General features: G+C 43.6%; 3 protein-coding genes across 6 annotated transcripts in view; 2 read left to right on the top strand and 1 right to left on the bottom strand.

The window, feature by feature from the left end:
• Positions 1-21207, top strand: part of LOC110982619 (uncharacterized) — a 155295-nt gene that overhangs the window by 103125 nt on the left and 30963 nt on the right. The gene's annotated exons all lie outside the window — the stretch shown is intronic.
• LOC110982625 (tRNA-dihydrouridine(47) synthase [NAD(P)(+)]-like) lies at positions 263-9204 on the bottom strand. 3 transcript variants are annotated; one of them, XM_022241177.2, is made up of 13 exons: positions 9074-9198; positions 8750-8883; positions 8099-8297; positions 6628-7588; positions 5451-5603; positions 5088-5204; positions 4758-4823; positions 4185-4295; positions 3817-3913; positions 3094-3220; positions 2807-2894; positions 2358-2539; positions 263-1584 (listed from the first exon to the last, which is right to left on the bottom strand). In XM_022241177.2, exons 3-13 carry the CDS (start codon positions 8266-8268, stop codon positions 1512-1514), a joined length of 2145 nt encoding a protein of 714 aa, XP_022096869.2. In that variant the 5' UTR covers positions 8269-8297; positions 8750-8883; positions 9074-9198; the 3' UTR covers positions 263-1511. The 3 variants fall into 3 exon arrangements, with proteins under 3 accessions (XP_022096869.2, XP_022096867.2, XP_022096870.2); XM_022241175.2 differs by lacking the exon at positions 8750-8883 and having other exon boundaries at positions 9074-9204; XM_022241178.2 differs by lacking the exon at positions 8750-8883 and having other exon boundaries at positions 9119-9204.
• Positions 9572-20460, top strand: LOC147796273 (kelch-like protein 18). Its single transcript, XM_087148193.1, has 6 exons — positions 9572-9728; positions 10140-11183; positions 13297-13659; positions 17283-17398; positions 17736-17845; positions 18540-20460. Exons 2-6 carry the CDS (start codon positions 10202-10204, stop codon positions 18775-18777), a joined length of 1809 nt encoding a protein of 602 aa, XP_087004319.1. The 5' UTR covers positions 9572-9728; positions 10140-10201; the 3' UTR covers positions 18778-20460.

Raw genomic sequence — 21207 nt, 5'->3', positions numbered from 1 at the left:
TATCTATTCGTTTGTTTGCCTTCTAATAGCGTGTAAAATGCCCCGCCCCTCATAAAGGCCGACCATGATTTCACAAAAAAAATAGAATCAAATTTTTTTCCACACAAATGAACATGTCCCGTTCGGTTATTCCACATTATTCATATTCAAAATATGACACAGAATTTAAGGGTCATGTTTGTGTAGAAAAAGGTCCGAGTGAGTTTCAAGACGGGTTAATCACTTGCTAGTTTAAAAAAGGAGGCTGGAAATCCACATGATGTTCAGTCGTAATACATGTAAATGATTTATTCTCAAAGTCCCAATGAGATCACACAACACAAATAGGGAAAATAAAAGTTTGAGGGGAAGTAATTGTGTGGCCATACTGTTGGGCATTTTCCATCATCTGCCAGTAACATTTACTTAAACACCATCAAATATACTTTTACAATGCTATTTTGCACAAAAGAACTTGACTCTTCTCTTTTTATTTCCGACTGATTTTCACCTCCTGATACGATTGATTTTTCAAAATAAATATTCCAATATCTCAGTGATAATCGATAATACTCAACACTGGCCAATGACAATTTAATGTATGCGTTGACTGGGCATTCCCCATGGCCTCCTTTATAAAGCTTTAATGGCACAAGGCATTGTATGGGAACAGCTACCCCCACAGCTCACCGCCATTGGCGGGGGCCACTGCTGATGATTAGTGATAGCGTTACCATGGTCCTGGGATTCATCGACTAGATCAGTGCACTCACTAGATCAGTCTTGACACCATTTGACGAATACGAATTCGCAACAAAGTTGACAAAAAAATTGGATTAAGAATCACCCGGAGTGAAAATCAAAATGTCTACTTTTACTATCGCACCATTCCCAACACCATAAGCTAAAGCATTCTGCACCGTGTATTTTGTGTATAAAGTGGCATTTTGGAGACCTTCAAAGAATGTAAGCTGGGAAAAAGACATACCAATAAGCCATTTCAGAGGTAAATTTGAATAAAATCTGGTAAACTGAGTTGTTTAAATTCATGTGAACATAACAACTTAAATTCTCCATACTAAAACCACTGTTGCTGTACCTCGTGATTCGGGACAAACTTTTGCTTAGTTACATAACATACGCCTTGCAATAATACACTGTTCTCGATGGATAAGAAGGGCACAAAGGAACCAGTCCATTCCAGAGATGGTGGTCGCTATGCAAAAGCTTGCCCTGAATCACGAGGTATAGCAACAGTGTCTTTAGTCTGGGGAATTCAAATTGTTACGTTTCTGTGCGATCAGATAATACAGTGTACCAGATTTTATTCAAATTTAACTCGCAAGTGGCTTATTTGAGCACACAGGCGGAGCTTGTTGAACTATGACGTGTCCCAACTTTCAACGAAAATGAGCCTGACCGATTGGATTCTCATAAAATTGATAAAATAAAAAGTCTATTCTCCTTTCCATCCTTGCTCTAGATCTGATGTATTTAGTATTTTATTTTAGCAGACTGGTCCCTTGACGGCACTAACTGTAAGAGTTGGCTTTGTGCTTAGGCAGGAACTGAAAACCATCAGGAACTGGACCCAGCAGCATCTCACTACAGAGGAAAAAAAAAATCAGAAATTTGTGATTTCTTGATGAAATTAAGAACAGAGGAAAACGATACTTTGACATGTAGGCCCAATGCTTATTGGCTAGTTAGGAAATAAATTACCAGCCTAAACTGTCAACAGAGGAAGGTTACAACAGGGCCGATTTACAAGAGTGCGCCACCAAGAGTTTGCAATGCATTGGCCAATCACAATACCCCGAATCTGTCGACCCAATGTGCATCCGGAAAGGGTTGACAGTTTCGTTGCAGACTCTTGGGGGCGCACTATTGTGAATCGCCCATACTACCCCTGATCTGCACACCAGTCCACCCACGCAGTAGAGGCCCATGATTTTACTTTTCAGATATACCAAATTCAAGCCATCCAAACTTGCTACAAAGCTGAACAGAAAACACTTCCCTTAACCTGCAACTTAGCCGGCAACTTGGACCATCTGATGCCTTCTTAGTACAAGTGGGGTATAAAGATAATTCCCCTGTAATTTTTTGTACTTTAGCTTTATAGTTTAACCCTGAGGGATGCCACTATTGTGAAACTCACTTGAATGACACACTTGTTTTTCTAGGTGTCTTGGCACACTACATTATCACACCATAGTATCTCGGCATGACCCATAGGTCATGCGTGTGACCTGCAACACAAGCCTAACACCTCCACGGTAAGTGGCTTACAATTCCAGTCTCTGGAAATCAGACTGAGTCTCAATCATGTCAGCCTTTGGGGGAACCAATTCTGCAAAGGCGTTTCCCGGCCTCACCTTATCTTGACCCAGTCGGCGCAGTTTGTGCTGGAGAAGAGCGTCTCTAGGTCGCTGCGCCCCACGTAGTAGGGCGGTCGCTCCTGGATCTTCTGGGGCAGTCGCTCCAGAATGCCTACAGGGATGTAACGGTGGAGAAACGACAGCCACTCCAGCAGGAAACGCCGGGTCTTCTCCACTCCCTGTCCACAAATTTTTTCAACAGGTTTTCAACCCCCAATTTGGAAGACCAACCGATTGCATAGTGTAACAATGAAACTGGAAACAACACGGCCAGAAATTTATACAGCTCAATATACATGTACATGAATAAGCTAAAACTGGTCAATCAAACAGCGCCTTCCTTCTATTATCAAGGCCGAAATTTTGTAAAGTCATAAATAATTGGTTTCTTATCATTCCAACCACGGCAGCCAACTAATCACATCACATGTTACATTCAGTCGTACCTCAGTGTCTGATCCCCAGTGCTCGAGGCCATAATTGGTGTATTCTCTGAGAATGTCCAGTCTCTCATTTGCTGAGATGTCCCAATGTCTGCCACGAAATATGAATAAAACATTAAGGGAAAAACCCACGGAACACAAAATTACAGAACTGAGTTTTGGGCTCTAATTATTCAAAAACTCATCAAGAAAAATTAGTCAGCCATAGTCATCCAGGAATCATGCATATTCAGTCTCATCTCTCAATGAAATCTTACAAATCTTTACAGATATGAATATTCATGATCCACCTTTGCTCCTTGATCTCAGTGAAGATCCACGGCTTAATCAGAGCCCCTCTTGCAATCATAACTCCAGCGGCTCCGGAATTCTCCAAGTGGGTCTTCACGTCTTCATAGGAGAGGATGTCTCCGTTACCTGGCCAGAATAACAACAGGACAAGTTCAGCTCGTCATCAGCGTCTAAGAGCTGTTTCAATCAAAGCAGGTTCGTCATTCCTCAAAGGCGCATTGATGTACGGTACCCACTACTTGATATGGAATATCCTGCATTCTCTACAGAGGTTTTTTGCGTGATGTAATGATGGGCAAACACAACATACAGGAAGCGTACTTTGTCTGTGGAGGCGTGTGCAGTTTCGAATCTCGGTATTTCGATAGACCTTTTTCCTGTGTTGTCACAATCGTGCTGGACCTCTATGTGCTGCGATGGTGATCTACTTATTCAAGACAAACTGCAGCATTCACACGTGCGCTTGTGTGTGGTACTGGTTGAAGCTGCCTGTAGGAACATATTCCATTACCGTGGCCACGGCGATCCACTTGTGGCGGTATTGTTTACATTTAGCGCAATCTAGTCAAGTGGGTAAGAAAGGTCTATTGGCAGTTTCATGTATGCCAGATTGTTTAGTGACTTCAATGGCACACACATTTCCGCACACGACAGTGTAAACTGAATGCCGACCATCAAAAATCAAGTGACTGAAAATCCTCTATACTTAGCCAAAAATGTACCTATGAGGGGGTGGGGTTTGGCCACCTCCACGCACTGCCGGATGTAGTTCCAGTCGGCCGTTCTCGTGTAGCGCTGCTCCCGACTCCGGCCGTGCAGCTGTAAAAAAAAAAACCCAAATCGTGATTTTGTTTGTTTTTCGCCTTTATTCGCGCCATGCTTTGAAACAGATAGCACTGGCACAAATCTGTACCGGGAACGGGGCGGGGGATGACTGTGTAGAAAAACATTGCTAGCCATGGAAATGTGACAAGCTGGGGGGAGGGGACGAAGGGGGATGGTTGGACATGACCTAAAAATCCGTACACCAGAATTCCAGACCCACTTTAAATCAAACTCCCAGCCAGCCTTGACGCAACTCGCAACGTACCGTGACGAGGGATGCCCCCCAGTCGTAGATCTTTGGGATCAGCTTGTGGGCAGTATTGTGCTTCTCCGATATGCCCGTCCGCATCTTCACCGTCACGGGAACGTCCAGAACCTAGAGGAAAAAAGAATCAAACAAGCAAAGGAGTTTAAGGCCAGGAGACGGCTACAGTCACGGCTCTGTGTGAGGATGAGTGCACACCACACATACATTCTAATCATCATGCACCTGAGGTTTCAATGTGGGCCAGCTGCTGGACAGGGCTTTGCATACTGAGCATACCGCAGCCCAGCAGTCGCTGTCAAAAGAATCCCGGTGTTGAGGGGTTAACGGACTGAAGATAAAAGCTAGCGAAACTATATAAAATGTGAGCACACATAAAATTAATTGTCTGGCAGCAGTGTTGTATTCGAGTCCATCACAAGTCCTTTCACAAGTCCCTTCACAAGTCCAGTCACAATATATTCACTAGAATGAATGTCTCATAAGCAATGGAAGATATGTGGTTAGACAGAAAAAGAGGCAGTGGGTTCCTGACATGACAGAAGAAGTCTGAGATCTTCAAAATAAACTTACTGCGTCCAATCCCCGGACGATGTCTTCAAACTTGTTGGCTCGGCCCATCAATGCGCTGCCTCCTCCCTGAAAGGAGAGAAGATGGACAGGGTCCAAGGTCAAATGCTACGACTTTGACCTGCGGCCCAACCACACTTTTCCTGAATTTGTCAGCAAGTGTGCATTTATCCAACAAAACTGGTGACAATGTATTTGGGAAAGTTGACTGGTGCTTCTGTTCTGAATACACCAACACAAAGTAAAACCAGGTGTTAGATTCTGCCGAGCATGTAGGAAACAAATCTGCAGTATCTTGTCTTTTTCTTTGGCCACTCAATGTGGTTTACTGACCTTTTGAAAGACCAGATCGATGGGGCAACCTACGTTCAGATCCACAAAGTCCACCTCACAGTGTGTGTTGATGAGTTCCGCACACTTGCTGATGGTGTCAGGGAAGTAGCCAGCCAGCTGAGGAAATAAAGAATCAACCGATGTCCCTGAGCATGGCATTTTATCACAATCAGTTCTTTCCTTGCCGGAGTAGATGGATAGTTTTGGGTTCCTTCATAGTTGAAGACGGATGATTACTTGTCATGTATTATACTCAACAAGATATCAAGAGAACTGTAAAAGTAACCTCAATATTTCTGTAAACAGACCCTCAATTTTTCTGAACCAAAAAAAATACTATTTGGGGCAAGTTTAAAGGACAACCTGAACACCAAAACAATCTTCGCTGGAGTGTCTCTTGAGCAGGGCCCATTCTGAGGGCTGGCCCTGCAGCAGGTTGGTAGCCATGGCCATCTCCCCGCAGGTGATGTCAGCACCCAGACGCTTGCAGACACGCCGGAAAGGAAGGTTGCCGACCTAGAATCACAGCAAAATGAGAGAAAAAAAATACATGAAGGCATGAAACCATCACACACTGTTAACGGCACATGCGGGGCTCAAGTTTTCATTTGACACCGTCACCAAGTGAGGAATAGTTACAACTTTGGCGATCGTTATTTTCGGTTCATTTAACACTTCATGCTGAATGACATCTGAATAGCAAGTATTCCCTGTGCCGAAGCACGGAGGACATTTAACCATGTATGGGAAAGCTCTTCACAGCGTGTGCAGTGTCGTGTGAATAGTCTGTATATCTAGCCAAAAATAATACAAGCCCAGGACAACCATGATGTAGAATCAGCAAGAGTCAGAATTCTCCAGCTGGAACCCTTAAACTGAAATACCCTGTAAAATGATGGTGTTAGTTGCAATTCAGGCTCCTTTCCCACACTTTTTAAAACCTGCATACGTCCCAGTAATGCAAGTACACGTACATGTATTTGAAATCATTACAAAGACAATCAGAGGGATGGTAACCATAGGAATGGCAACCATAAAGATGGCAATTATAGGAATGGCAACCATAGGGATGGCTACCATAGGAATGGCAACCATACAGATGGCAACCATAGGAATGGCAACCATAGGGATGGCTACCATAGGAATGGCAACCATACAGATGGCAACCATAGGGATGCAAATCATACAGATGGCAACCATAGAGACGGCAACTATCCGCTTAAGTGCACCCCCAATGGGCAAAGACCATACCTGCTGGAAAAAAGTTTTGTGTACTCAGCGTGCTCGGCATCAAACGAGTACCAAAAAAAACAAGCCCTCTTTTGTTCCACTTGGAGCGGATAGGAATGGCAACCATAGAGATGCAAACCATGGGCAACCATAGGGATGGCTATCCATGGGCAACCATAGGGATGGCAACCATAGGGATGGCAATATACAGGTATATACTGTACTCTGCTTATCAAAGATAATATTATGGAATTTGTGAAAAACACTTTTCTCGTGGTAAATTACAAATCCATGAAAACACTTTACTTACTGTGGTTAAGGGTGCCAAATATGATTTCCCTTCAAAGTTCACCTGCTTCTTCTCGCATTTCCTCGTTCTTATGATGTCTTGATTGGTAACAATGCCAGATCTTGGTTGCTGTGAGGCCAGGGGAACACAGTCTCCACTCTGATTGGAAGTTGCCTGGCAAGCTGTTAAGGTGGGTGCAGCGTCATCTGGGCCCAGATTGGTGGCTGCATCTCTCTGGACACTCCCACTCTCTAAAACCTGATTCTGATTGGCTGTGCCTTCTTGATCGACAGCAACATTGTTTTGACCGACCTCATCGACAGGGGTAGGCAAATTGGAAGGCGCAGTCCCTAGTGTAGAACTAAGACACCTAGTTTCCTCTGGCGTGCCATTTCTGGTCTCGTTCTGGTCAAACTGCCTCAGAGATTTCTTCTTGGATTTCGCTAACAGGGAAAGAAACTGTTCGGCTTTCTCAAACTTGACCTTCTTCTTTCTGAGCTTAACTTTGAGATCAATTGCCAAGTTGTTCAGTGTGGTCGATTTGCTGGCATTTGCCTCAAACTTCTCCTCATCGGTGATGTTCCTGAAGTCTTCTGTTAGGTGGGAGCTCCCAAATCGGCACACCACGCCGTAACGGCACTTGCCAAACGTCTCAAAATTGTAACAGCGGTCTCCGATGTCCAGCTCTCTGGCTGCTGCCTTTGCGGCGATGTCGTGCGAATAGTTGCATCTCTCGCCGTACGAGCACACCTCGCCGCTGATTATGGATGGACAGAGCTTTTCCGAGACGGGCACCCAACGGTTCCGGGGCCGGTTGTGGTTCATCCCCCTTTCCTTTTTGAATTTTTTCTTCGGAGGTCCCCTGGCATCTGCTGTCTGTCCTGGGGTTTTGCTGCTATCTCCTTCGCTGTTTGGAGGTGGCTGATGAGATTCAGAGCTCCCAAATCCGTACTTCAAGTGGATCTTCTCAAAATCGATAAAACTGGGAAAAACAGGTCATATGAAAAGCTCAATCGCGATGTCACCAAATAGTTTAACTGAACAATGCGAAAAGTATATTTACAAATATTTGAGAGAGAGCAGTGTAACAATGCTTCCCAGGTGACAGATGGGATGTTCCATTTCATGTTTAAAAATTGATGGATAATATGTCAATTTCAATTTTGCGGTGGAGTTTTAACCCTTACCCCCTTGGGTGTAGGTAAATCATACTGAAACAGAGGAATAAGGAATATTAAGATAACCATGCACTGGGATGAATAATTCATGACATATCACCACCAATCCTCCAATCAGATGAAGGGGATCTGTAAATTACTAGAACTTCTGGCCCACACAAGTTGAGGGGGTACGTGTAGCACATATTCGTAAGAACAATTGCCAACGTCCAGAGACACACCGCTTAAACTTGAAGTGAATATGTAACATTTGGAAATTTTGAAGACATGGACGTGATGGATGAGTGAAACAACAAAACAACAGGCCTGCTTACTCTGCCTTGACTCTTGCCGTCCCTTGCCGTTCATTCAGAATTTTCATCAGTCTTACTTTAGCCTCAGGATGAAGGGTGTCCTTGCATGGCGTGGGGTCAGGGGCAGTGCCTCCCCCTTCCATGTTTCCTTCTGTCATGCTGAGCCGACCTTGACTGTTACTTTCTTCCATGTTTCAGCTCTTTCCACGCTCTTTCTTTACTGTGAAATGATTTTGGAATGAAAATAGAATAGACTGGTGCTTGTCCAACACTCCTCAGTTAACAGTAAAAAAACAACAACCTGGTATTGTGTTTCTATGAATTCCGTCCATAGAGTTAACAACAACAAACAGATGTTAACAACATCAGCAGATCAGTCATGTTTATCAGTGTTGTAGTCGAGACCAGAGACACAAGTCTCCGTGCACAAGACTATGCACAAGACCTGTCTCAAGTAACAGGGTGGTCAATGACCAAGAAATGCTTTTATTAAACATGTTAAGTACATTTGAATAGCTTGTGACTTGGATTCAGACAGAAGGCAACTGTGTTTATGCGGTTCAGAGAAATATGGAAGGGCTGCATGGCACCGTGATCGGAATATCGACGAGTATATAATATCAAATCAGTGCTCTTAAATATGTGATTGCCGAGCTTTCGGTAACTGAGTACCTTCTTCTGGGCAAGCAGATTCAGTGTTTATGTGGTATTGTGTGGTCTTTTAATTCCTCCATGCCATCTTGTCTTGTGAAGGATTAAGACTTCTCGACAACAACTTCACAAGTACAACCTTTGATGTTCATATTCTGGAAAATAAAACCACGATAAAACATTGTAGGATAGGCCTACACACTGTACTGTAGGCCTACTCTGTTTGGTTCTGATGGTGGAACGCTGTATTATCTCCTCATCAAGGTATTAGTAATATGCATCCCTGATACGAAACGATTAAAGCCAAACTAGACTATGAATGGACCAACAGCCTCAGAACCTCACCTATGTCTTCCCAAAGATTAAAGAATATCAGAACCTCGTCGTCACCTTTCTCACACTCAAAAAGTTAACTCGGCATTGGCGCAGCAACGACGTGAGTTCAGTGGGGCTAAGTTCATGCTACATACAGTGTATCCGCTACGTGCATGCCACGCGCATATACGGTTGGCTTTAGTGCATTTTGTACTGTACCCTTTGGGAGCGTCAAATTAAATTATTGTGGATAATAAGGAGCCCAACCCTCATTTATTAATTTTATACAGCTACACTATTATTCTTATTGCTAAAATGATCATTTGTAACAGATTCTACTCAATCTTGAGCAGTCTGCGCTGATTTTTGTTTACCAATTAGAGAGGAAAAACCCCATGTTTAAAATGAAACCACCCAGACGCCGGGGATGCAGTCTGTGTTCCAGTATCTCTGCATAGGATTTTGCATTCTTTATAACGAGGAGCGCAGACTGGTTATGCAATTGTGTGCATGCGTCTTAAACATGACCAGGCGCCGGGTCGATTGCGACTTCTATATGAACGTACGTGCTTGTATGTACGTACATGATGTCCCGCACCATCTTACCATAGAGCTGTATGGATGGACTCAGCAGTTTTTACCTTTAATTATTAACTTTTTTTGTCTAACTTTACCCCCAAAGCAGGTAAGTTGGATGGTGTCCTCTGTCATTTGCAGGTCTTTGTAAAGTTGCTCTAGCTTGGTAAATGTGATGAAATCATTAATTGGATCGTGGAGTTAGACAGTTAAAAACATGCAAAGCCTCTGTCGTTAGGTACATGTAACTCCGTCATTACCAACGGACGTATTTAAAAAACTTTGACTCGCAACGCCTTTGTATGAAAAAGAAGCCAACCAGCGGCCATTTTACCGAGCCGAATACAAAAGCGTGGGTTGGCTCCCTTCTATTGACATCAGGAATATTCAAATTCGAAAATAATATTCGACAGTCGATCGGATATTCCGCACAGCTCTATTGAGGATGGTGTACTGTACCTTATAATACTTTTGGTGGTATAACTTTAAAGAGTTGTTTCTGTGTCTGTTATATATTTAGGTTTTAGAGTAGTTCTGAGTAATGATCTCTTGTTCCCATTGGGATTGAATTGAGTTGCTCTCATGGCTGCCAACATTCCCGAGGTGATGGAAGAGAGCGAAACACCAACATTCATCCATCAAGATCGGACCTGGAGGCCCAACAAGAGAGCTCGCATCCAAGACGGACTTATAAGCAGCAGCGAGACAGACGACGCGTTACTCATGCGGCAACAGCACGCGCTGGGGATGCTGGCGGTCATGCAGTCCATGCACCAGCGCCGGGAGCTGTGCGATGTGACACTAGTGGTGCAAGGCCGGTCCATCCTGGCCCACCGGCTGGTGCTCGCCGCCTGTAGCCCCTACTTCAATGCCATGTTCACCAGCGAGCTGAGGGAGTGCAACGAGAAGACGGTCACGTTGCAGGACATGGACCATGTGGCCATCCAGGAGATCGTCAACTTTGCGTACTCGGCCAAGGTCAGCGTGACGGAGGACAATGTCCAGTCGGTGCTGAAGGCTGCGTGCCTGCTGCAGATCGAGCCGGTGATTGGCCTCTGCTGTGAGTTCCTCAAGACGCAGTTGCACCCGTCAAACTGCCTTGGCATCCGCGGTTTCGCTGAGCGGCATGGCTGCTTCGAGCTGCAGCAGGCCGCCGACACGTTCGCCCAGCAGAACTTCTGCCAGGTTGCGCAGCAGGAGGAGTTCCTCCACCTTGGCGTGGAGGACCTCATCGACCTGATCCGACGGGACGCACTGAACGTCCCGAAAGAAGAAGACGTGTACGAGGGTGTCATGCGCTACGTGGACCAGAATCGCGAGGAGCGCATTCCGCGGGTCGGGGAGATCTTCGAGCATGTCCGCCTGCCTCTCTTGTCCTGGGAGTTCCTCCACAGCCGTGTCAAGGAGGACAACGTGGTCACCACGGACGAGAAATGTAAGAGCTTTTTCGATGAGGCGAGGCGGTATCACGCAAGCCAGTTCTACCCTGGTTTGCATTGGGAAGTCAGCATTCGAACATTACCCAGGCACTCATTCAGCCGGTCTATTTATATTTATGTGGTTGGTAAGTACGACGTCTTAAATAACATCTGCCAGAAATAAACTCCCATTCAGTTGTTATTTCAATACATCGTTAAAAGTGCAAGACAACTTAAAAGTATCTATTCATCATTTCACATTGTCAGCTTGTACACGTATCAGGCAATGTAGTTTTTCCTGTTTCTGAGTATTAAAGACTCACAGTGCTGTTGTCTCGGTTTGTTTTGCCAAAGAGATCATAATATGATGTGGAGGCTTTGCATGGAAGCCATGTTGTTGTTGTTGTTGATTAACGGCACATACGGCAGACTAGTGCCCTGCGTGCCACAACCAGTGTAGTCAGCATCACTCGTAGGTTGTTTGGGTAATCATCTCACATTCTGTAAAAGTGCACCAAGGAGAGAGAAAAGATAAGCAATAGAAATGTATTGGATAGATAAAGGAGTCTGCCTAAATGAGTGTTGGCAAGTTAACAAGAGTCAACTCCAAACTGATGTACATGTACTGTACGTTTAAACAAGAGACCTTAAATTGGAAGGGGAGGGGGCTTGAAGAATCCTCCAGACACTCAGCGCCTCCTAAAAGAGGTCCGGCAAGGTCGGCCGTTTCCCAGCACTTTAAGGGCCCGGGCCCCGCTGGTATGTTCACAGGTCCGGCATGGAAGCCATCCTGCAGGGCAGTTCCTTTATTCCACAGGGAAGCCTCCTTTGTGCACATCCCGTGGCCTGCAAGATGGCAACCATGCAAACCCTCTATTGGCAATCAGTTGGTGGGACTTGAGTCAGATTTTTTTCATCATCCAGTTCTGAGCTGACTGAACTATCCTGTTTCTATTTTTGTAACCGGGTACAGATATCTGAAAAAAGGTGCTTCGAAAGTAAAATATACCCTTACATGTACATCATGAACTACGTTCAGCATACATATATAACTTTTTTTCCCGTTGATTAAAAATTATGCAATAAAGAAAACATGTTTCTCAACAGCCACTAACTGCAGTGGGCCTAGACTGGCTTCCTGAAGTTCTTGATTTTGGAATCTAGGTGCGGAAACCGGAGAATTCGATATTCCATTTTTTTGGAAATCGGGAAACCCTACTACTGCACTCAATACTTGAACTCACTTGAACCTACACCTGTACCAGGACATTTTTCTGCATACACTTGTCGTCACACGCTTCCTGTATGTTGTGTGTGGCACCCTATGGTACATTGGTACCTGCAACTTTTTTGCATATGCATATGTATGTTGTGTGTGGCACCCTATGGTACATTGGTACCTGCAACTTTTTTGCATATATGCATATGTATGTTGTGATTGAATCAAACACTTTTATTCACATTTGACCCTCAGCTTTGCTTCCAGTTATCGCACCTAACCCAAAAAATCATGCGGAACATACTGCGCCTACATCTTATTAGTCAAAGAGTTACCCCACCTAACCCAGAAAATCATGCAGAACGTAAAGTGCCTACATCTTATTAGTCAAAGAGTTACCCCACCTAACCCAGAAAATCATGCGGAACATACTGCGCCTACATCTTATTAGTCAAAGAGTTACCCCACCTAACCCAGAAAATCATGCAGTACGTCCTGCACCTACATCTTATTAGTCAAAGAGTTACCCCACCTAACCCAGAAAATCATGCAGAACGTCCTGCACCTACATCTTATTAGTCAAAGAGTTACCCCACCTAACCCAGAAAATCATGCAGAACGTACTGCGCCTACGTCTTATTAGTCAAAGAGTTTTAAAAAATGCAAAAACTTGTGCCAGCCCAGGCACTGATTTCTATGTATCATCTTGTTTTTTTTCACTATTTGATATTCTAAAGCCGTTCAAATTGCAAAACATTGGCCAGCTCTTGCATGTCTGTGCCCTCAACTGACTGCATTCCAAATGCTGTTTCCCTTTATCCTCTCATATGGTGATTAATCCTACACGTACATTGCACATGTGTGTATTGCACTGATAGTGTGTTGTAACAACTTGTACAAGTTTGACTGTAATAGTGTCTTGACGCTCACCAAAGATAAAATTTGATTATCATCTGTCGCTTAAACTGAAGTTGAAAATGCATGCACATGCGGGACATTTTCGGCCTAAATTGGGAGGTTTTATGTCTTTGTGTTTTCAGGCGGTGAACTGAACCCGGGCCGCACCACCACCAGCACGGTTGAGCGCTACACCCCGGCCCTCAACTGCTGGACCTCGGTCAACCCCATGGGCTCGCCACGGCGGGGCGTGGGCACGGTCATGCTGGACAAGATCCTGTATGCGGTGGGCGGCTCGGACAACGCGGCGCTGAACGTGGTGGAGTGCTTTGACCCTGCCACGGGGGGCTGGCGTTACCTGGCGCCCCTCCAGGAGCCCCGCAGCAGCGTGGCTGTGGCGGCAGCCGGGGGCTACGTGTACGCATTTGGCGGCTACAATGGGATGACCAGTTCCCGGACAGTGGAGCGATTTAATCCCAATACAAATGAGTGGAAACACACGACAGGTACCGTACATGCATCATCTTAATGAAGATTCCTTCAATAAAAGAAACTTACAGTCTACATGTACGTTTGTTTATACTTCGCATGTTAACCCTAACCTTCCCTGACCACACAAAATTAAACAGTAGTTTAGTGTTGAATTCTGTGGGGATAGGTCTGGTAGGCCCAGACAGCTAGCTTTTGCATTGGGTTTGGCATACCTCAGAAAAATCAAAGTCCAACAGCCTCTGTGCACAAAGTCCCATATGGGTGTTCAACTTTGTGTGAATGGGGAAGGTTAGGGCCAGCAACCCTCGGGGGTTAGGGTTAAGGTATCAGCACTGAAAAGGCTTGGCTAAACTCAAACTCTATCCCACTTCGAAAGCTGCCTTATATGTCAAGTTCCTTTGTCATCTTGTGTAAAAGAAAATCCTTAACCTTCCCAGACCCTTCAGAATCCACCAGGCAACTCTGGAGGATTTGGAAGGATTGAGTATTAAGGTACATGTAGATTGGTAGCAAGTGGTTGAGTTGAGTGGTTGAGTGGCTGGTCATCGTTACAAATGTGCTACCAAAGAACAAAAAAAAGTGGTTATGCTTCATGTTTCCCTACCTAACCTATTTTGACAAGGCGACCTTATAGTTTTTCAGCGGGAAGGGAATTTTCAGGAAAACATGAAATTAGAAATACAGAAAGAAACAATGTGTCTTGTTTTCAGCTTCAATGTGGTGCAAAAAAGGCTGAGCAGACTTTTGCGCAAAACAAGTGCCCTTCGGAGTGTGGCTCATTTCATTTGAAACAAATGCCATTTGACCTCTCTTCCTGTTATTTTGAAGTGTAGTGTAGTACTATTGTAGTACTTACCAGTAGCAATACATTGCAATAACAAAAATCCCCATCACATGCACTCCCCAATTTTCAGTTGCAGTCCAATAGGAAGAAGAGCTTGGTTATGGTTGTTGCTTTGTATGGCTGTTCCTATTTGTTAACTTTTTGCCACTTTTTCTCAGTTCGTATCTTTAATCCAACGATTTAAAATTAGCTGGCGGTACTCATGTTGTGTGCGTTCAGTACATGTAAGTTTACATTTTGAGGAAAAAATGTGTATATAAACTAAGAGTGGGAATTTATGTTTAATTTGAAAAAATCTTTTTTCCATAATATATAAAAATATAGTTCAACAATGTATGGTCCGACTAATGTATACATGTAGATTGATGTTGGGGCATATAAAACAAGCAATGTTTATTGTTTTAGAATCCACTGTTTTTCTCAAAAAGTACATGGATGCCGAAAGGAAAAAACCCAGCATGTAACAGGCATCGTTCACGACAAAAATGAATGCTAGATTGCATCAGTCAAAACATCAAACCTCCAAAAATCTTTTAGGAAAATCTCTAAAAACGGATTTGGAACATTTACATCTAAATGTGCAAATGTCACACCCTTAATATAAACATTCAGTGATAGGAATAGCTGGATTCGCATCGCAAAATGCGTTGCATTTTGCACAAAAAGCGAGACAAACGTGGAAGTGATTTAGTGCAATTTTTGCGAACGAAAATTTCTTTTAAAAATCATGCATAATAACGGTCATACAACCTCCCCCCCCCCCAAAAAAACACCCCTTACTACATGTAGTTTCGTGCAGCTCAAGGCCCACGGATCGTGAGGAAAACAAGGTTTGCTGCGATTTTGTGGGATTATCTAGCACATGTAGTTCGGTACAGTACAGTACGAGCATACATGCATTCAGTGGCGCCATGAACTACACGTAGGTACATACACCCCACGCGTGATATCTTCACACATACATGTACATATAAGCACATTTACTTCTGTCATTTTGAGGCAATCAATGCGCCACAAAAATGCCGAAAGCGCCATCTTAATATACCGTTGAGAAATAGCAGAGAGATATGCCATGGCTGAAACAAGAGAATCTGCCGGATGGCATTGTCCTTTACTGTGAGTTATGTAAATTGCAAGAGGCCAAGATCAAAGCTGTTAGGTCCATTTACATGTAGGTTTTGCTAGTCAATTTCATCATACATGTAATGCTAATCAAATGACAATATGATTCGCAGATTTGCCAACCAAATTTATTTTCATATTTCCATCACTGACATTGCACCCGTAGGTTTTTTTTGTCTGTAGGTGGATGAATGATTGTATTCTTGAATTTCTATGGTAGATTTCCACTCGTTTTCCACTGGATAAAGGAGCGACTTTCAATTGAGTGAATTGCCTTTGAATTACAAGGTCGTAAGCTGGCCATTCAGTATAGGTCAGTCCCCTGGCTGAAACAGCCTGCCAGTGAAGCTTAAAGTTTACTGTACATGTACTTCTCATTCAATAGCAGAAACCTTGAAAACAGTGTGGGAAAGTGATCAATGGGCAGTTGAAAGTTGTTAGTCTACTAAACCTACAAAGGCAAATCCAGAACCGACCTTTTTTTTTGGGGGGGGGACTTTTTTATTTGGAAGGGCAAATAATCTGTAGTTTTAATATTCATCCAGCCTCTGGGCCTTTTTCCAAAACTCAACTTCGTCTCTGTCTGGGGCTCCATCTTTTGTGTTTTGCCTCCTGGTTTTGAAGTTGTATTAGCTCAGCAGTAAGTCTAACAGTGACACTGAAACGTCCACTAAGACGCAAAAGAGGCAAATGTTTCAGTTTGAATTTAATTTGAATGTTTCAGGCCCATAATCGGGAATCAATTTTGGAGAGGAAGTCCTGAGATGGTGATGAAAGTTCATTGTCCCACAACGGTTCTGACGTCCTGTCTGAGGGGTGATGCTATATTTTGGGGCTTTGTTCATGCTTTAGAAGGAAAGGGAAATGAAATAGACCCCTGAAATATTTCCTTTCTTTCATTTTTCAAAACCATTTTTTTCCCCGCTTTTTGGTTTGAATGTGTGTCCCCTGTTGGCCTCCTCTCCTCAATATCTACCCTTGCCTTGCCAAGCTTCCACCACGGTAAGGAGGTGGGAATGAATTCCCCGTCAACATTTCAGTCTGATAGAGAGTGAAGCCCGGTTTCCATGTCGACGTGAGAAACGCAGAGAGCGACACAATCAGGACGCAAACTGCAACGCAGACAAATGGAAACAATGTCAAACGGAAGTGTCGCCACAAACGCAAACCAGCCCCAGACGGATCGGCAAAATTGAGTTCGGTTCAACTGTGCCGACTGTCTTCATCAAGTACATGTAAATGAGTAGGCTTACAGGTATACAAACATTCATGCTGGCATGAGGGGCATACAACAATGTTTCTCTCACCTGGCACCACTCATTTATCCATTTTTTTCCTTATTACTAGCATATGTAGCCCCAATTGTCAACAAAATCGCTGACCCTTAGCAAACTACCGGTACATCAAACTGCAGTATCAATTTGGCTTCAAGAGACAACACTGTCACCTATAAAAGGCATTTTTTTTGGTAAAATTTTCTGAGTCTTGCATGCCCTTTTGTTAAATTTTTTTGGTGAAATGACTTCGCACAGCATCTTTGCCGCGACTGTCTGCGTCTTGATGTCATGCAGACCGTCTGCATTACAACGACCATATGGAAACCAGGCTTAACTCCAAGTGAATCTCATAGAAGATTATTGACAGCATTTTTGTTTCACTCACTATTTTTAGAAATGACATCGCCGCGTAGCATGGCTGCTGCCGTTACCCATGGGACCAGCATCTATGTGATCGGAGGTTACGACGGCTCAGCCGATTTGAGCAGTGTGGAGTGCTTCTCACCAGGGGTAAAGTCTCCCCATCAACTTTCTTGCTTTTCACATGTTGAAGCTGACTGATGCGGGTGAAAATTTTCCCGTTGACACCCAGAAGAATGTTTTCAGCTAGTTGAAAAGTTGAAGTTTCTGAAACTCATCTTACCTATATCTAAAATTGTCCTCCCCATAAAAAATGGTAATTTTGCTTCATCATTGGTGATAATTTCACCAACTGTCTGGCAAACTAGACTGTAAGTCACTTAGTGTATTAGAGGATTCTCATTTTAAGAAGACTGCAATTTCTCACCGTGTCGTCTCACGTCGTGATGACAAGTAGTAATACCCTGTGCTGTGATGATTGGAACAGGTCAAGAAGTGGCGGACAGTTTCCCCCATGCACACAGCTCGATCCATGGTGGCTGCGACAGCTTTCAAAGAGAGGATCTACGTGGTTGGTGGATGCCATTGCAGCATCAGGTACATTGGATTGTTCTCGTCAGAGAGTGAACTCAATTTAACCCCAAAAAGAGCGAGGGAGGTAATCAGTCCCCCCTCGCACGGAAATTTTTCTCCGATGTTGTTTAACTTTCTTGGGGGCACTGAACCTCCAGGGGTTTTTCCAAGAACGTCTTTAACATCATTTTGAAGCCAATATTATGAAAATCAGACCCACATTCATACCTTGCTTGAGAAAATGCCGGACTTGGGCGGCAAGCCTGGACCATAAATAACCATAACAGCTACGCCTCACGTGTATGTCGGACTACATTTCCACTTCACGCATACACTCACAATAGATGTTACATGCATGCCAAGGTTCAACAAGATTAGGCATTAGGGCAACCAAGATCTTGGGAGCAGACACCCCCCCCCAACTATAAAAATATCCCGAGCACAACCAGACTCTTGTTGGGTTACATGTTGATTCTGCACACTCTTACAATGTACAAATGTATGTCTTTACCTGCATGCTAAGTTTAAAAAAAGATCAGCCACGGGACAGCCAGGATCTTGGGGGGGGGGAAGTCTGTGAGTTGGTAAAAAAGGAGCCTTGTTTTAGCATTAAAATGATGATTTTAGATGCTGTGATGAAAGTTATGCACCTGTTAGGATGATATCTGTCAGACTTTATCTGGTAAGCTTGCACTTGGGTCTTCCTTCCCTCGCCCAGTTTGGCCAGCGTAGAGGTCTACAATCCGGCCAACGACACCTGGACTCAGGCCCAGGCCATGCACCACCCCCGCAGCGGCGTGGGCCTGGCCGCCATCAACCAGCGGCTCTACGCCCTGGGAGGCTACGACGGCAACGAGTACCTGCGCTCCGTGGAGATGTACGAGAAGGAGGAGGACGAGTGGACCGTTGTCAGCAACATGGAGACCCCCCGACGCCGGTTTGGGTGCTGCTCGTAACGCTAGGTAGGGGAGTCTGGTTCAGGAGCCCAATAGTTGATCAGCGCTATCCAGGAGCTTCTAAATATTTCTTATCTTGTCCCAAGGGGGAAATCCAGAACCATAATATTCGGGCGGACCAAACTCGTTTTATGGGGGCCATTCGTGTAATCTTTAGACTACATTTGAGGGCTTGTAGCATGCTTTTGGAAAGGCTAGTAATGAAGTAGGCCTAAAAAATTGTTATTCTCCCATTATTTGTCAAGAAATTCTTTTTGGGGGGGCGTAACCCTTGCCCCCCCATCCAATCATGTCTAGTCCCTGGACCCATTTCCTTTAAATTGACGGAAGGTCAACTCTAGAGTGGTAAATGACACGGAGACACTGATGATATCGGGTTCACGATTTGACTTTTTCTCGAGAAATGTGTTTGTGCAATTCTCTGGGAACATTTCTCGTCGACTGTCTAAATGTATTCAAAAAGGGCTTTTGGATCCTTTCAAAGAAAAATCACAAACGTTTTTGCCAATATGGCAGTTTTTTGTCATTTCCGAACATTCTTTCGAACATACAGCTGTTACGGGATTTCGAAATCTGGACCATTTACTTCTTAAATACCCAGGGATTGAAGGGACCATACAAACCCACAAAGGCCAAAAATCAGATCTTTTTTTTGGGGGGGGGTAGTGTAAGTACATGTCATCTTTATTCTGTAGAGGCTTTCCTTCGTGAAACCTCGGGCGAGGTTCAGTTTGCTCCAGTGTTTTCATTTTCCCGCTACTATTCTTTCCGTGAACGATTTCCCAGCTATTGGTCAGCTCTAGGGCATATTGTCTCTGTTAGATTTACCACCACTGGGAGCTTCAAAATGTGCCCAATCACCCCAAACTCAGTTGAAGTGGCTCCGTTTGCAACCATTTGGCGTCTGTGTGAAATGTTGGACCCTGTTAGCCCTGATGTCATTTTCAATGAGCTGCCTAGTGTAACTAAACAGCAAGAAGCCTGAATCTGCTTTCCCTGGAGAAGGTACTCAGTTCGGTAATTACATATTTCAGAGCACTGATTATATTAATTTATTCTTGTCAATATATAGCAAAAAGCCTTGTGCCCAACTATGCCATGTTGGAAGGCTGCAAACCTTCATTAAACAAGTTCATGCGAAATGTACTAAATGTAAGATTATTGGAAATCATGCACAGATTTTTGTACAATTCACTGCTGCATCAACAGACCAAAAAAAAAAGATCTTTCTGTCTAATTGAAAGGTTTAATGAAGCTCTAATTCTGTGTAATGGATTTTATTATTGAAATATTTTCAGGATATTTTCTGGTACTTCTTTGTATTAATTGTACTGGTATGTTACCTTTTCACATTCTGAACTGTGATGTCAGCTTCTGCACTATAGCATTCAGTACTTTAATTTATTCACACGAATGCACAAAGCTGCTGCTTGTTGAAATAAAGAGATTGCATATTTAAATTCAGGTCTTGATCGGGATTCTTTAGGCAATTTGTCAAATCTGCAAGCTCCTTTATGTACTATTTCTAATTTTTTGTAAGTTCTTTCGATTTTATCACTTTGATGTTCAGTGCAAGCTTATGTGAATTTTATTCATATTTGATATTGTGTACCAAGAATATCTCTACTCAAGTACTGATGAATCATGCAACCTTCGGATAAACGTTTATTATTTTGATATAAATGTGAATTGTGTTCAGTGAACTTCTTCAGATGTAGAGAATTTTCAACTACATCAGATGATAATATGTGGTCTATTTTTTTCCCATTACCCGGCTGCAAAGCTTCTCTGCCTGGACATGTATGTGTATACAGTTATCTCTGTCGCAAGATTTGGGAAACTTTATTCTTGTAAAAAACAACCGTTGCATTATAGCAGCAAAGCATTTAAATGGCAAAGGTATACGTTCACGTTTTACTGAAGCCTTTGGGTTCTACATGTGTCAAGAATTGTACACAAACAATTAGTGAAATAGTACATGTACACAGGAAGTTGATGTCGCGTTGTACACTAAAGCTAGCTCTTCGCTCGTCGCCTGCCGAAGAGCTGATGGCTTTGCACTGCGGATTGGCTACATTGTGAACGACCTGTGACCATGAGGTTATCACTTCCTATTAGCAATGCGTTATTTCAATTTTTTGGTTCATCAGTGGCAATGCTGTGACGCAGCCAATGTCGGCTTATATGATAAAAAACATGGCCTTGGTACAATCACAGTGTGATAATTTATTTTCTCACTATTACTTAAAGTATAACTGATCACGCGTCTTTTGGCGATATATTTCAAATCATTGGTTATCTTGGTCAATTTTGGATGAACGAATAAAGTGTAGTGAGGATGTTTTCAGCAATGAGGAAGAAAAAGAAAAAATACGGAATTGATAGCCGCCGCTTGTGAATTAAATGCGTTGAGGAAACTCACGCTTCTGG

The sequence above is a fragment of the Acanthaster planci genome, linkage group LG17 (genome assembly GCF_054643075.1).
Source record: "Acanthaster planci isolate LZ-2023a linkage group LG17, COTS_SCS, whole genome shotgun sequence".
In the NCBI taxonomy this organism is placed as follows: domain Eukaryota; kingdom Metazoa; phylum Echinodermata; class Asteroidea; order Valvatida; family Acanthasteridae; genus Acanthaster; species Acanthaster planci.
The sequence above is the reverse complement of the archived record's forward strand: the minus strand, read 5'-3'. Positions and strand labels throughout refer to the sequence as shown.